The 15,945-nt window shown below is 34.3% G+C and overlaps 1 protein-coding gene across 1 annotated transcript in view; it reads left to right on the top strand.

Moving 5' to 3' along the window:
* MAP3K7 (mitogen-activated protein kinase kinase kinase 7) overlaps positions 1-15,945 on the top strand; it is a 76,000-nt gene that overhangs the window by 21,092 nt on the left and 38,963 nt on the right. Inside the window, 7 exon segments of the mRNA XM_036767056.1 lie at positions 2,790-2,900; positions 3,667-3,732; positions 5,170-5,215; positions 6,173-6,311; positions 11,166-11,290; positions 11,923-12,051; positions 14,510-14,640. Coding sequence (XP_036622951.1) covers positions 2,790-2,900; positions 3,667-3,732; positions 5,170-5,215; positions 6,173-6,311; positions 11,166-11,290; positions 11,923-12,051; positions 14,510-14,640 — 747 coding nt within the window.

Raw genomic sequence — 15,945 nt, forward strand, 5'->3', positions numbered from 1 at the left:
CCTGAGCAATTTTCAGAGATAAGTCTGGTAGCCATGGCAACCTAGCCCAGCTCAGCTTGCCCCACCCTCCCAGGAGAGATACAAAGTCCAAAGGAGACCTTCCCTTCTGACTTTCTTCCACATATACCCATGACTTTTTTCTTTTTTTAAATAGCATGCTTCAGTCTGTATTCAATCAATATCAGTTCTTTCTTTCGAGGCAGATGGTATGCTTCATCATTAGTCCTTTGGGATTGTCTTGGATTATTGTATTCCTTAGAATAGCTAAGTCACAATTCTTCATTGAACAATATTGCTGTTACTATATTAGACGTTCTCCTGGTTCTGTGCACTTAACTATGCATCAGTTCATGTAAGTCCAGGTTTTTCTGAAATCATCTTGCTTGTCATTTCTTAAAGGACAGTTCCATTACAACCAGATACTACAACTTGTTTGGCCATTCCCCAATTGATGGGCATCCCTTAAATTTTTAATTCTTAGCCACCACAAAAAGAGTTGTTATAAATATTTTTGTACAAATAGATCCTTTTCCCTTTTTTGGATGCCCATGACCATTTAAGAAACTGAATTGGGTTAACTTCAGGGCCACCCATAGTGGTTGCAGAGGTTTTTCTTAATACACCTTCTCCTCAAAACTTATGTCTTCCTTAACTGAGACAAAATCTTTCATTCTCTGTCTTAACATTGAATTAACCATAGTGAAATCTTTCAGCAAATATAAAAATCCAATACTAGCTCCTTTACCGGTTTTGTGAGGAAACCAGTATTAGAAAGCAGAAGGCTGCCTGTGTAACTTGGAGAACAGAAAAGGAGAGAAAACAGAGATAGGAACCCAAGAGTACCAAAGACTAATGACCATATTGATGGTCGTTAGACATAATGATCATATTTTTACAGGCTCAGTTCTGCCTATTTATCAGTTTAGCAAACACTCAGGGAGTTTCTGTTCAACGCAAAATATTGTGCAGATATAGAAATAATTGTACACATTGACAGCTCATCAGGGAAACTGCCATCAAATCATGCCAATACAATTTTGTATTGTTTATAAGGTTATTTTATTTTTGTTTTAGTAAGCCAACTTTATTATAAAGGAGAGATTTTTGTGTTTTTGGTTCTTCATTTTCTTCCAGAAAGATCATCCACAGAAGATCAGTCCACTTAGCATGTTAAAAGGCCTTTTCCTAGGTCTTTTTATGCTTTGTGGTTACCAGTGGAATATTCTAGCTATTATCCCTCTCTTACCATATGGCTTTCCCACCTCCTTTACTGACCATAAACTTTCTTGATGTTTTCCTTTATGCTACTTCATCATTAGAAATATAATGTAGTCTATTTGTACCTATTATGAATTTTCCAATGGCTTTTAGGTCAGCCTCAACTTTAACTCTTCAGAGGCTGTAGTGTTCCAAGATTTGAAACTCTTCCACATTATTGGAAGAACATTTTTGGGTCTTTGTACCAGGAAGCAGGTTAGGGTTGTTAGAAGCACCATCTTGTTTCCCAAATGAAATCCAGTATACTTTCTTTCTCCTTTTCAGTTCTTGGACCAACCCATTGTATGTCTCCCCCAGATACATGTACTGATATACTAACTCAATTGACTTATGTTATATGTTGAATGTTATATTCTGAACAAGATGCGTATTTCATCCAATTAGTTTTTCCTATGTGGATTATTAAGCCAAAGCTTTGAGTAATCATGGAACTCATTGAGGAGGCTCAATAATGTTTTAGGGCATGATTTAGTCAGCATTACGTCTACAAATAAGAAGACCTGACCATCTATATGAGTTTCTCTTCCGTTAGATCTTTTGCAAGTATCTTCTATGACAGTGGCTGATATCTTTAGTGAACTTATCCATTGAGGTTGATAATCAGAGAGTCTTTGAGCAAGAATTATCTCTGGAGTTGTATTTATCAGGGAATTGTGTATGATCCTAACTTATTCACAAAAGACTTGTTGGAACAGAGCTTTTATAATGTGCTTTGTTTTACTTTGTCATCAGCAAACAATAAATGTTCTTTAGTATCTTTCCCTTTTTGAGATACCTTGTAAAATGATACCTCTTTGCTTTTAAGATTGGGTTACTGTCAACAGGAATTCCCTGTTGGAGCCTACTATAGAAGAAATGATAACTTTTCAAATATTTGAAGGGCTGTCATATGGAAGGGGCAGTAAACTTGTTTGTTTGTTCCAGAGGACAAGGCCTACTGCCTATGTGTAGTAATTACAGAGAAGTAGATTTCAATTCATTATATATAAAAACTTTGTAGCACTTAAGAGTACTGTCTCCAATGAAATGCCCTGCTCCAAAAGTAGGGAAAGTCCCTTTTACTAGAAATGTTCAAACATAGACTGATCAACTGTGAGAGATATTGTAGAAGAGATTTTTTTTCATCAGGTGGAAGATTGAACTACATAACTAACCACTCAGATCCTTTCCAATTCAAATAATTTGAATATTTTATTCAAAGAACTCTAATGTTAAGATTTTTTGAACATCTAATATTTTTCTTAGTATAGAGTGTATTTACCAAAGCAACTTTTCTCTTTCATTCAAGTGCCCTCAACAGCATGTTTGTCCCACCTGCAAGCTTCTTGAGACAGGGACTACATCTCCATTTTATTCTGTGCTTATTCACCTTTTTTCAAAGTTGGTTCCAATGCCAAACATTCAAATGTAAATTATCTCTAAAACATGTTTCAACCACTGACGTTCAGATTGACATAGATAAATTTTTTGAATCTTGCTTTGTACCTGATTATAACATTTTTGAATCCTAGGTTGTTGGAAGAGGAGCCTTTGGAGTAGTATGCAAGGCTAAGTGGAGAGCAAAAGATGTGGCCATTAAACAAATAGAAAGTGAATCTGAGAGAAAAGCTTTTATTGTAGAGGTAAGTACTCATTTTGTTGTGTCTTGAGAAAATATCTTCTGCGTATAGTTTATCATACGGATGGTACTTAAAGTAGTTGTGTCAGTAAAATGGCTATTTTATTTTATATTTTTTATTTTTGTAAGGAATTCCTTTAGACATTAGGACATCAGAGCCCTGCCTGGCTAAAATATTAGAAATGACATTATAAATGCTTTTCCTTGCTTGTCTTCTTGATTATAACAGATTAACCACATTGACTAAACTACTTTGCTCTCTCAAGATAATAGCATTACCTTGTTACTTAAGCAGATAGAAATTATTTTGTCTCCCATTACCTGAATTGAGCTGGGGAATGTTAATATATTACCATAAATCATTTGTAATTTTTCCCCTTTAGTTCAAAGCAGATTCTTTAGAGAGTTAAAATTTTAAATTTCCTAGTTCAGAGAGAAAATAATATTCAATCTTATTCAATCATGAAGGAATCCCTAGAATTCAGTAACTGTGAAAAGATATTAAATATATGAAATTTGTTTTTGCTTTTAAAACTGGTACATAGGCAAAGTTTCATATCCTGTTACCATGCTCAAAGAGATATAGTAGCTGTAAAATCTATTTGTTATCACTTTTTTTACCTTAACAACCAGTGAATAATTGACTTGTGTCTTTGAAAGTGTCTATATTTTGATAGCTTATTTAGTTTGTACTTGCATTTAAGCCATAATTTTTAAATAACTGCATTAAAGATTAATACTTTTTTAAAGGGTTACTTAATTTGTTCCAGCTTCGGCAATTATCCCGTGTAAACCACCCAAATATTGTGAAGTTATATGGAGCCTGTTTGAATCCAGTAAGTTTATAACTTTCTCAGTGGATATATTATCAATAAACAGTGATAAACAAGTTGACTTGGGGGTTTGAAGTTTACAAAGCTATTTTAACCTCTATCTTCCTAATACATATGCTTGTGGAAAAATTTCTCACTCTGCACTTTTTTTAAAATAGGTTTTTCGATGTCTTTTATTTTTGTATCACTGTCATTTCTGATGATTCTCTTCCATTTCTCCCCCATCCCTCAGCATCAGAAACTCCCTTATAACAATGAAAACCAACCAACTGATGCTTTGATCATTTCTATATATGCAACATTATGCCTTTTCTGCCTCTCTGTCAATAGGAGGGAGATATTTTATTATCTGTTCCCTTAGACCAACTTTGGTCCTTATAGTTACTGCATTTCTTTTGAAAGAGTTTTTTTTTAAATATTGTAATATTTGATAGTTTATGCTTAAAAATCAAATCATTTCCAACTAATATTTGGAAAGAATGCAGATCCTAAGATAAGTTAGAAACTGAATCTTTATGTGAATGTATATACAAACTCAAGTTGAAATATGTTATTATTTTCAAACTTTAAAATAAAACAATAGTTTACTTAAAACAATTTCATTCCGTCGTGCAGATTTCACATTTGTCCTTTCATCATCCATGAATGTGGTAAATGCACATGTTTCTTGTTCTAATCTTAGACAGAAACACATGTCATTTCTCTCCTATAAAATTAGGACATGTTTTTCTACTGCCTTGAGACTTTCTCATCGCTGGATTTTATTTGATTTTTTCCCTTAAACTAGGGCATACTTTTTTAGCTTACTGTTTCTTTAGGCTTATTAATTCTATTAGCCCCCATCCTGCCCAGTAGGATATTAGCTTCTTCAGGGCAAGGGATGCTTTGTTTTTGGCTTTGAATCCTCAGCATCTAGAATAGTTCCTGGAATCTAGCAGTTAAAAAATGATTTTTTTCATTGAGTTGAATTTCCCATCGAAAAAATAACTGATTAATTTGTATTTTTCTTCACTATTTTAAATTAACTTTAGAGTAATTTCAATCAGTAAGCATTTATTAAGCCCCTGCTGGGTATCAGAGTACTGGAGATACAAAGACAAAGAATGAAATGATACTTTTTCTAATGGAGTTTCTGTTCTTTTCAGAAGTTAGCCATTCCTAAAGTTCACTCTGTAGACCCAGTACAATTCAGATGATTCTGATTGTGGCTTTACCTTTTGTGTCCTGATGTTTTTTGGTAACCTCAGGAAACCTGTGTTTATACTTTTAATTCTGCCATAAACTAACAATGACCTTAGGCTAGTTAATTAATCCATTCTATCTCCTACTAGTTTCTTCCTCTATAAGGTGGGTTAGAATAAATATGTCTCTTAAGTATCTAACTTTGGGAGTCTTCGTTTTTGTGTTTCTGTCCTCATGTACATGTTTTTTCCCCTTTAGGTATGCCTTGTAATGGAATATGCTGAAGGAGGCTCTTTATACAATGGTAAGTATCATTACAACAGGAAATACAATCTTTCTTTAAGAAATAAGTTCTTATACAAAATCAAAAAACTTTCATTCATAACTCTAAGTTTTTTATATGTAAATACTTTGAATGCAATTCAGTAATGCTATCATCAGGATATTAAAGGAGGTAAGTTCTAAAAACTCATAAAAACAATTGGAATTTGTCATTTTTAAAAAAAAATACAAGTAAAATCTAAGTGTTACAAAAGAAAGAAAAAGTGACAGTGAAATAATTCTAATCTGCAATATATCAATTCTTTTTTCCTCTTTGGTTAGAATTCCTTTCACAATTTGGAAAGCAAATTTTATATTGTGGAAAGCACTAAATAGAGTAAACCTCCTAGCTTTTAACCGTTTCATTTTGTTCAACTTTCTGCTTGTCTTTTTTTTTTAATCCCTTTTGTGCCCTCTCAGATTCGAGCCTTTTCATTTCACATCTCTACCTGTCTTACCAATAACTGTAACATTAACAGCCATTTCACAGAATACCCCAGCCATAAAATCTGTTGCTTTGTTAGCTCTTGCTTCTCTTTGTGCTAGAATTGAGGTACAGTCAATTGGTCTCGGTTTTTTTTTTATCTTTGTGAGTATTGGTGTGTATTTGTATGTATACCTATATATGATATATATAGAAAGGGAATATGGTAATGTCTTAATTACATTTAAATGAATCACATTTAATATGAGCATTATTATATTATTGGTAATTTACATGTAAATTATCTGCTTAAAATTAGGCATTTTAAATCAGTCCTTTTTAATGAGAAGAAAAATTACAAGAGAATTCATGAGGGGATTTTCAGAAGAGTAAGCTGACATTGAGATGTGCTGGTGGTAGTGGTGGTAGTGGTGGCAGCAATGGCAGTGATTAACTTTGTATGTATAGTAATATACAATAAAGTTCTTTTTAGTTTGTACCTTTATTTTTTTTCAGTGCTGCATGGTGCCGAACCCTTGCCATACTACACTGCTGCCCATGCAATGAGCTGGTGTTTACAGTGTTCCCAGGGAGTGGCGTATCTTCACAGTATGCAACCAAAAGCTCTAATCCACAGGGACTTGAAACCACCCAAGTAGGTTCCCATTTTATGATTTTTTTATAAGAAAGGTTGATTATTATATAAACTCATATTTTAAAATGTCATTTATAATGACCTTTTTAATCTGATAAAACAGTATAATATAGTGGAAAAAGCACTTGTATCCAGAAGAGTTGTGTTAAGGGCCTACTCTAAAACTATTGTGTGACTGTGAGCAAGTCCCTGGACCTCAATTTCCTAATCTATAAAATGGATATTAATGTTTGTATCATTTATCTAACAAGTTTTTGGGAGAAAAAGTATTTTGTAAACTTTCTTCTCCTCCACCTCCCCTCCTCGTTTGTTCTGGGCCTGTGGTTTCCTTGATAGAGGAAATTTTCTGTCCCTAAAGCGTCTGATCATGTTACCACTCTACTCATAAACTCCCATGGTTCCTTATTACCTCTAGGATCACATATACACTCACATTTTGACACGTAAAGTTCTTTATCACCTGGTCCCTTCCAGTGTTTCTAGTCTTCTTGCACATTGCTTACTATGTACCATTACCCATATGTATATTGCTCTCCTACTACACCCCAATTCTTATTTCTGTACCTTTACACTGTCTGTCTTCATGCCTGGAATGTTGTCTCTCTTCACCTCTACCTCTTAGAATGCATGGTTTCCTTCAAGACCATCCCACGCTCCACCTTCTTGAAGTCTTTCCTGATAATTCATTGTTCCCAGCTCCCCCTCTCCTCCCTAGCCAAAATGCTAGTACACTCCCTCCCCAAATCACGTTGGATTTGGTATATGTTATCTATGTACTTCTGTCTTACTCATATTGTCTCCCTCAGTGGAATGTAAGCTTCTTGAAGGCAAAAACTTTGATTCTTGTATTTGTATCCCCAGTGTTGGGCAGCTGGGTAGTGCAGTGGATGGATAGAGCACTGGGCCTGGAATTAGGAAGACCTGCATTCAGATCCAGCCCCAGATACTAGCTGTGTGACCTTGGGCAAGTCATTTAACCCTGTTTGCTTCAGTTTCCTCATCTGTAAAATGAATTGGAGGAGGAAATGGCAAACCACTCCAGAATCCTTGCCAAGAAAACCCCAAATGGGGTCACAAAGAGTCAAATGTAATTGAAACAACTGAATAATAACAAGAAATCTCTATTGCTTAATATAGTGTTTGGCACAAAGTGGGTACTTAATAAATTTTTATTGTTTGATTGATACCAATATAGATTAGAACCTACTCAGCAACTTAAGAGTTTTGAGCCTTAGTGTTATATTAATGTCAGCTATTATGATCATAATTGTTATTTTTAGCCCATTGGCCTATAAAAAGTTGACCCTTTAGCTTCAGGCCTAGGCTGAACTCTCTTTCTTCATGTTCACAAAAGTCTTTGGAAGAATAGGGTCTTTTGTCACCTAGGGTGACTTCATTTCAGCCACCTGTCTCACCACCTTGACCTCTGACGTAAATTCTCTAACCACTCTTCAAATTAGAATATCACACATAGATGGACTTTTGGAGGAGTGAGCATCTGGGAGCTTTTATTTTTAAATTCCTTAGGTCCAAAGAATGTATTATACCTTCTTGGGTTTCTTCTTCCAGTTCTTGGTTGTTGGGGGTTTTTTGTTTGCTTGTTTCTGTGTCTTCATTTTGTCCATTTTAAGGATTTTTGGCAGTCTTTTTCATTTAAGGACCTACACCATGCTAGTCACTGGGAATACAAAACAAAACAGCCCATGCCCTCAAAAAACTGATACTCTTATTGGGGAGAAACACATGAACAAGGAAAAATTATATAATTTAAAGTAATTTGAGATGGGGGGGTGGATACTAAAAACCCAGAATTGGGATATAATTCATATAGGAAAGTGGCAATTGACCTAAACCTTGCAGAAATCTAGGGGTTCCCTGGGAAGGAGCTGATGGGAGACAGATTTATCACTGGCACTTGAGCCAGTTTGCTACTTACTTGAGTGACCTTAGGCAAGTCGTTTTACTTTACTGCATAGAGGTATAGAAAGTCAAATATACATTCATGCACATAGATATGTAAACCGACTATATACTTACACATATGCAAATGAGCTGTATACTTTTCTCATTTATAAAATGTGATAGACTAAATTATTGGTGTCAAGTTAACATAGAAATGGATCCCTGAGGGCCACATATTGATTTAAGCAAACCACAAATTAATATTATCAGTGTTTTATTGTATTTTTTTTTTTACTAAACATTTCCCAATTGCATTTTCATCTGATTATGCCACATTCAGGAGTGTCGGGGGCCTGCATGTGGCCCAGCCCTAAGTTTTAGGCCTCTGGACTAGATTATCTCTTCAAAGCATTCCATGTTCCAGCTCTTCAGTTCCATATTCTGTCTTGTGAACAGCTCTCCAAAGTTGTTAATCTATGTCAACTCATACCTTTATCATATCTTCTGGAGTGTCTTGGCTTTTATGCAACTTTTCATAAACCTATCTAAATGTATCCATTGTAATGGTCTTTCTATTCAGGAATTCTTGTCTATATGCTCATAACAAAGGTCTTGTTTTGTTGATCTTATAAAACCATATTTTGATGTGTCTCAGCTTCACTTCTGAATTGGGGGGGGCATGTTTTGTTATTATCATACATCTGTAATCCGTAATTGTTTTCTTATGATATCGTCTTTATTTTTGAGCTTTCCGTGTCTTTGTTTAACTGTTAACTGTTTATAACTCATTTGTGCAAAGTATAACAACCCTTATGAAATCAGATCATTAATTTTTTTTTAAATTCAGCTGTGCTCAACTTTATATGTATATAACTTTAGATATGCCATTTTTGTTAGAATCTAGGGCCATATATGTGTGTGCCAACTCATTTTACATATAAATATGTATATGTATATAGCATATGTAAGTATAGGTACACATAAGCCAAGTATACCATAAATGAACCAAACAATATGAATATTTCTAACAACTAGAAGTCAAGAATTAGTTATTTGAATAGTGCCCAGATGATCTTCATGTATGATAGTATTTCTAATAAATTTCTAATAAAGACTACTTTGAATATATGTCCTGTGTATAGAATATATTGATGGAAAAACAAATTCTATGGAAGGAAGCTAATTTTAACATTTCTGACAATCCATTAACTGAATTAATAGCCCAGACACAGATCTTTTGGCAGTTCCACATCTACATCTAGTGAACTGATACCCAGAGTTGGCAACATAGGTATAGCCATGCTGATCCAACATTTGATATGAGTGGCTACTTGTTTATCAAGCTGTCTTGGTTAAATTTAACTGTAAATTCTAATTGATCTGCCTAATCAAAATTAAGGTATACTATTTTGCTTGAGAGGTTAATTAAAATTGGTAAATAAAAGAAGTGTTCTGATATATTCTTAATAAAGTCTAAACTACTATGCAAAGACAGATTTTACTACCAACTCATTATTCTCTTAATTGGCAGAATCAGAGAATTGTTTCTAGATGAGGAAATGTTGTTGATAGTGATAGTTCTGGCAGTATAACAGTTGTGAAAGCCCAGAGTCTAAAGGTCAGAGATTTACTCTGTTGGCAGTTCATTTGATAATTTTAACCATAGTTGGTTTAGAGGCTTTTTTCTTTTCTTTTTATTCTCTTTTGTAAAATGGGAATGTATAGTGGTAGCCATCTTAACTTTGACATTTACTTCATAATTTATTCAAAAAGAGAGTTCTTTTACTAACTGTAAGTAAATTAATAAATGCTTCTTTCCTCTGATATACCAGAACTAGATAGAAAAAAATCACTGGCTTTCAGCATGGCAGAAAGTTGTTCAGATTTAATCTGCGGACTCAACTAGTGCCACAGAAACTTATGGCACTTTGATTTTATGGACACCAAATTTTTCCTCCTCAGTTATGGTTGTTAATTCACATTGATCTGCACTTAAAACTTGGAAAACTTAAGTGGTGAAAAGAAAAACAGTACAAAACTTTATTTGAATAAAGAAGTATTATATCACAGATGGGAATGTCTGTCAAACCCCTTGGTAATAATTATTAAAGATGGTTTTTGGTTTTGTAATGTACAGTTTACTTCTAGTCCGTAATTCCAAGCAAAAAGAAGCATTTTATATTTGAATGTTTTTATTGTTTTAATATACTTTGAGTTTTCATTAGTGTCATAATCCACAAGAGTAACTGAGATAAATTCCATGGTTTTTCTAATTTTCAACTAAAATCAGCCTTCTCTGTTAATGAGACCTCCAAAAATGAGATATAGAGAATTGCTGGCATAGAAAAGCATATATAATGCTATTGACCCTCTTCCCTCAGTTTTCCTTTTAGCTTATTACAGGGTGGGGAACCTGTGGCCTTCTGGTTCTTTCAGTGTGACCTTTTGACTGAGTGCAAGTTTTACCAAACAAATCCTTTTATTAAGGGGATTTGTCCTGTGAAGTTTGGATTCAGTCAAAGGGCCACCCTTGAGTACCTAGAGGGCCACATGTGGCCTTGAGGCTGTAGGTTTCCCACACCTATTACCTCTTTTATTTGCTGGAAGTCTTAAAAATACCTAATTTTTTATTTTTAATTAAATTTTTTTTTTTTGCCAGATACAGTCAGTAATCATATTGTGATAAGAGTAATCAGAGAATGACTTAAAGGAAGTGTGGGTCTGGGAATTATACTGAATAGAGATAAGGCACAAATAAGTTAATTTTTGTTCCTATCTTTTAATCAAGTCCCAGTATCATAATAGAAAACAGAATATAACATAACAGAAATAAAGTGATTAATTATAACTCTACAGAAATTAAAAAGTAAGGTTTTGTTACTTCTACCAAGGACATTTATTTTCCATTTAGAATTACATTATTGGTCTTAACAACAGTTGTTATTTTAACAGCTTGCTGCTGGTTGCCGGGGGGACAGTTCTGAAAATCTGTGATTTTGGTACTGCCTGTGACATTCAGACACACATGACCAACAACAAAGGAAGTGCTGCTTGGATGGCACCTGAAGTTTTTGAAGGTAAAATGATGCTAGTTTGTGATGACCTAATTCTTCTATTAGATCAAAAAAATGATTTTTTTTTTAAAGAAATTGATATTACTACTAAAAGTTTGAGTATGCTTTACAAAGAATTCTGAATAGTTGGACAGCCGTATATTTGAGAAGACTACAAATGGCAATATTGGATGGAGTTAAAGGACATGCTTATATTGTCTTTAATTTTCTATTGCATTTCCATTTGCTACCACTTTTGTGCAGTTCAAGAATTTCATAAATTTTACACTATGTTTCTGTTGTGCAGACAGAGTACTATTTTAAATGAAATAAATTGCAGTGAAGATTTTTTTTTTACTATAAACATTAATCCATTAGGAAATAAGACCTGTAACTAGATTAATTTCCGTTCAGTGCTGAACCTAAAACAGCATTTCTCCATTTAATTTGGCTACCAAATACTTTAATGATATTTAGTACACTTTAAAAGAAGAATACCTTAGCAGCCTGAAAAAATTAAGGAACCCCAACAAAGAATGGTTTCTCAATCTCTACATATTAAGTTGTGGAATCTGTAAATTTTTTAAAAAGAAATCACTTTATTTAAATGTAGTAGAAAAAAGACATCAGATTATGCTAATTACTTTTTTTTCTAGGTAGCAATTACAGTGAAAAATGTGATGTCTTCAGTTGGGGTATTATCCTTTGGGAAGTGATAACCCGTCGGAAACCTTTTGATGAGATTGGTGGTCCGGCGTTCCGCATAATGTGGGCTGTTCATAATGGTGAGTGGAAGGGAAAAAGTAAGTGTGTGTGTGTGTGTGTGTGTGTGTGTATTTGTAATTTTGTGTGAAAAATAATTATCCTTTTTCCCCCATAAGAGTTTTCAATATTTCCTACAAAATAGTTATCTCATTTTAACAGATTCCTTGAGAGATCTGAACAAATATTTCTCAAACGAATTGAGAAATTTGAAAAAAATTGCAAACTATTAACAGTCATATGAAAGATTCCTTCAAATAACTAACAGTAAAAGAAATGTGAATCAGAACAACTCTGGGTTTCACCTCACACATCTAGGAATGTGACAAAGCAGACAAAAGATAGGAGTAGTGAGTGTTGGAATAGTTGTGGGAAGATAAACATAGCAATTCGTGGAACTGTAAATTATTGCTACCATTTTAGAAAGCAGTTTGGAATTATGCAAATAAAGTGACTAAAATGTCCATTCTCTTTAGATAACACTACTCAGCATGTACTCCAAGGAGGCATTAATCCTTTTTTAGTCACCACGTATAGGAAAATATTTATAACAGCACTTTTTGTTATGTCCAAAAACTGGAAACAAAAGTAGACACCCATCGATTGAGGAATGGATAAATAAATTGTGGCATACGAATTTAGTAGAAGATTGCCATATTTTAAGAAACAACAAATGTGACAAATTCAGAGGAGCATGGAAAGACTTAAACTGATACAGCATGAAATAAACTGAGCTAAAAAAACACTATAAACAAAGAGTACAATGTAATTGGAAAAAACAATCAGAAAACACTTGAAAATTTTTCAGAATTACAAAGAACAAACATGACCCCAAGAAGAGATAGCTTCCCCTCTGCTCCTTTCTAGAGGTAGGAAGTCTATTGCATACAAAGATTTTCTGAATTTTTTTCAATGTATTGATCAGAATTGCCGATTGTTTTTTCTCTTTTTTTTTGTTTTTGCTTTCTTTTAAAAACGTATTATTTAAATTTTTATGTGTAATCGCTGTAAGAGTGGGTTACGAGAGGGAATACAGGGAGAAATTTAGGTAATGTGAAAGCAAGAGCTATCACAAAATTAGTTTTTAAAAAATAAATCCTTTGGGAACAAAATTTCCTAATATGAAGTCATTTTGAGCATCAAGAAGTTGAAGACTGTGCTTGTCTGTTTATAAGTTTCAATAAGTTTGGTAAAATAAGGTCCATTAAAAAGAAGACATTATTTTAGAAATAAATGAAGGACCCTAACCTACCTACCCACTAAATTACCTGTACCACAGATACTAGCTGATAGTCTCAGAAATTCTTTTTATTTCCTCACAGTCACTTAATTGGTATTTGTCCTGTCCAGCAAGCAATGTGAATTGTGTTTTGACCTCCCCAATCCACAGTTCTGTCCCTGTTTCTCTCTCTTCCCAGGGCAGAGTACTCAGCAGTAGAATTGGCTATAGCAGTCAAATCCTATTACCTTCCTTCCCCATCACTGCCAATGTTCCCCCCTCCCCCCATCTCACCCATTAGGATCACTGCTATAGACCTGGAGGGTACCTCATCTCGTTTCGCAGATGAGAAAACTGAGGCTCAGAGAGAGTAGGAGACTTGCCCAAGGTTACATGAAGAGTAGCAAGCATCAGAGGAAGGCGCTTTGATTCATCAAGAAGACTCATATTGTATTTCTCACCTGAAATTCCAGGATAGCCTAATCCTGGTTTGCCTGGGAAATAAATACAGGTGAATCTTCAGTCTTTTTAGAGACAATGACTCATCATTAACACCTATTTGTGACTTTGTTTTTTCTAAGACAGTCCAAGTGGGGGAGAAAAGAAAAAGTAAATGTGGCATAGGAGGGCAACATCTTCTTTCCTATCTATTGCTCCCTTTGTTTCTAGCAGTAAAAACCCTACATAACTGCCCAAATGTTGTGTACTCATGTGGCTGCATTTCATTCTCCAATGGCAAAGGAAGGAAAGAAACCCTTATTGGAAACAGCAGAGAGTGACAGGAGAATGAGAAACAGCTTGATCAGGCTTGGGCCCCATCACTGTTAGAGAAAAAGGAGCCAACCGAAACTGAATAATAGAACTCCTTGTCCCTATCTATGTCTTACCTCCACCCCTTGGGCCACTGTGCCTCCACTCTCACCTCCTACTCCCTTAAAGCCTACTGCTTCCTACTAGCCACTCTGCTCAAGCCATAACATTGGAGGGGATAATGGTACCCAGCATTCTGAAGTGGAATTTCAAATGTATTTTCCCATTAAATGGTCACACATAATGGTTAGAGCCCAAGGTATTTGAAATATAAAATTATACATACATCAGGAACCAAATCACCACTTTTAAACATTCAGAGTTGGAGCCAATTGACAAACTTTTGGAAGACATTCATAGTAAGTTGGGAATTGCTTGTGCCTACAAAGAATTGACACTATCTTTAGTGTAAATACTAAATGTTTATATTTTGTTTCTAATTTTCATTATAGGTACGCGACCCCCACTGATCAAAAATTTGCCCAAGCCTATTGAAAGCTTAATGACTAGGTGTTGGTCAAAGGATCCTTCACAACGACCTTCCATGGAGGAAATTGTGAAAATAATGACTCACTTGATGCGGGTATAACTCTTCTTTTGAGGGGATTTGGGTTTTGAGGTTTGGGAAAGGTTCACTTACAAGAGATTACAGTTGATTTTTTAAATTTAAGGGAGTCGTAGATTATTGCTTACTTGATTAAGAATTGGGAGGCGCAAGGGTTTCTGGCTTTGTCACTAATGAGCTATATGATATCGAGCAAGTCATTTTCTGGGCTTCAGTTTCCTCATTTTGATATGAAAGAGTTGTATTAAAAAGGCCCTGAGGCCCTACTAATTCTAATTTTCTATGATTCTAATAGGTCCTTGACAGTTAAACTTAAATTATTTTTAGTATTTTATTTTGAGCAATTAGTCTTTTTCTTACAAGAAATGAAGATTTATATTCTTGATAAAGATTTCTTTCTATTTAAGTACTTTGATTTTAGAAATACATTTACTAGACAGTTCCTCCCTGGTTTTGGGTGGGATTTTTGAGTACCATTTACTTGAAGCTGTGGGACATTTTCGAAATGATGGTGAGATTATTCACTTACAAATTCTTCAGTCAGACCTATAGCAGCATCATTATAGACTTTAGAGTTGAAAGGAGCCTTAATTCCTTTCATCAAGTTCACTACACTATCATTAAAATTAATCATTTTAAAAGATATCAGTATCATAATGCAGTGCCTAAAATGATACACTTGGAATCAGGAGATCTTGGTTTGAATTCTGCCTTGTATATGCTTAATACTTCTATAACCATGACAGAGTCACCTAATCCTTTAAAGCTTCCATTTCCTCATTTGTAAAATGAGGAAAATAAAGCATGTATTATCTATGTCACAGGTTGTTGAGGAAAGTATTTTGCAACTCTGAAACCACCATCTAAATGTACATTTTTATTGGTCTTTTTTTGTTATCACCAATTCTTTCTTAACCATTTTGGTGCCTTGCGTAAATCCTTATTAGTGTCAAGATGGACAACTTATTTCAAGGAAAAAGAACATTTTAATCTAACTTAAGAAAATTTTATAATGACTATATTCTTTATGCCATGGTTATAAAAGTTGTTATAATCTATCTGTGGGTCAAAAGAAATATTTATCTTTCTGTGTTAGAGTATGTTTCAGTTCCTTCAAATTGCTGTATTTACTATGATATTTACATTGGTAGCTGTATTTACTGTGGTATCATCCATGTTAAGATTTGGACTAGATATATAAAAAATGATAAATGTCTAAATCCCAGCTCTGATCCAGTTTTATGTTTTAAGAGAGTCTAGCATTGAGTTTGCTATAGAATAATCGAGGTGCTTTCTGCCCAGTGGACACTTAATAATTAGTTG

The sequence above is a fragment of the Trichosurus vulpecula genome, chromosome 7, assembly GCF_011100635.1.
Source record: "Trichosurus vulpecula isolate mTriVul1 chromosome 7, mTriVul1.pri, whole genome shotgun sequence".
Classification (NCBI taxonomy): domain Eukaryota; kingdom Metazoa; phylum Chordata; class Mammalia; order Diprotodontia; family Phalangeridae; genus Trichosurus; species Trichosurus vulpecula.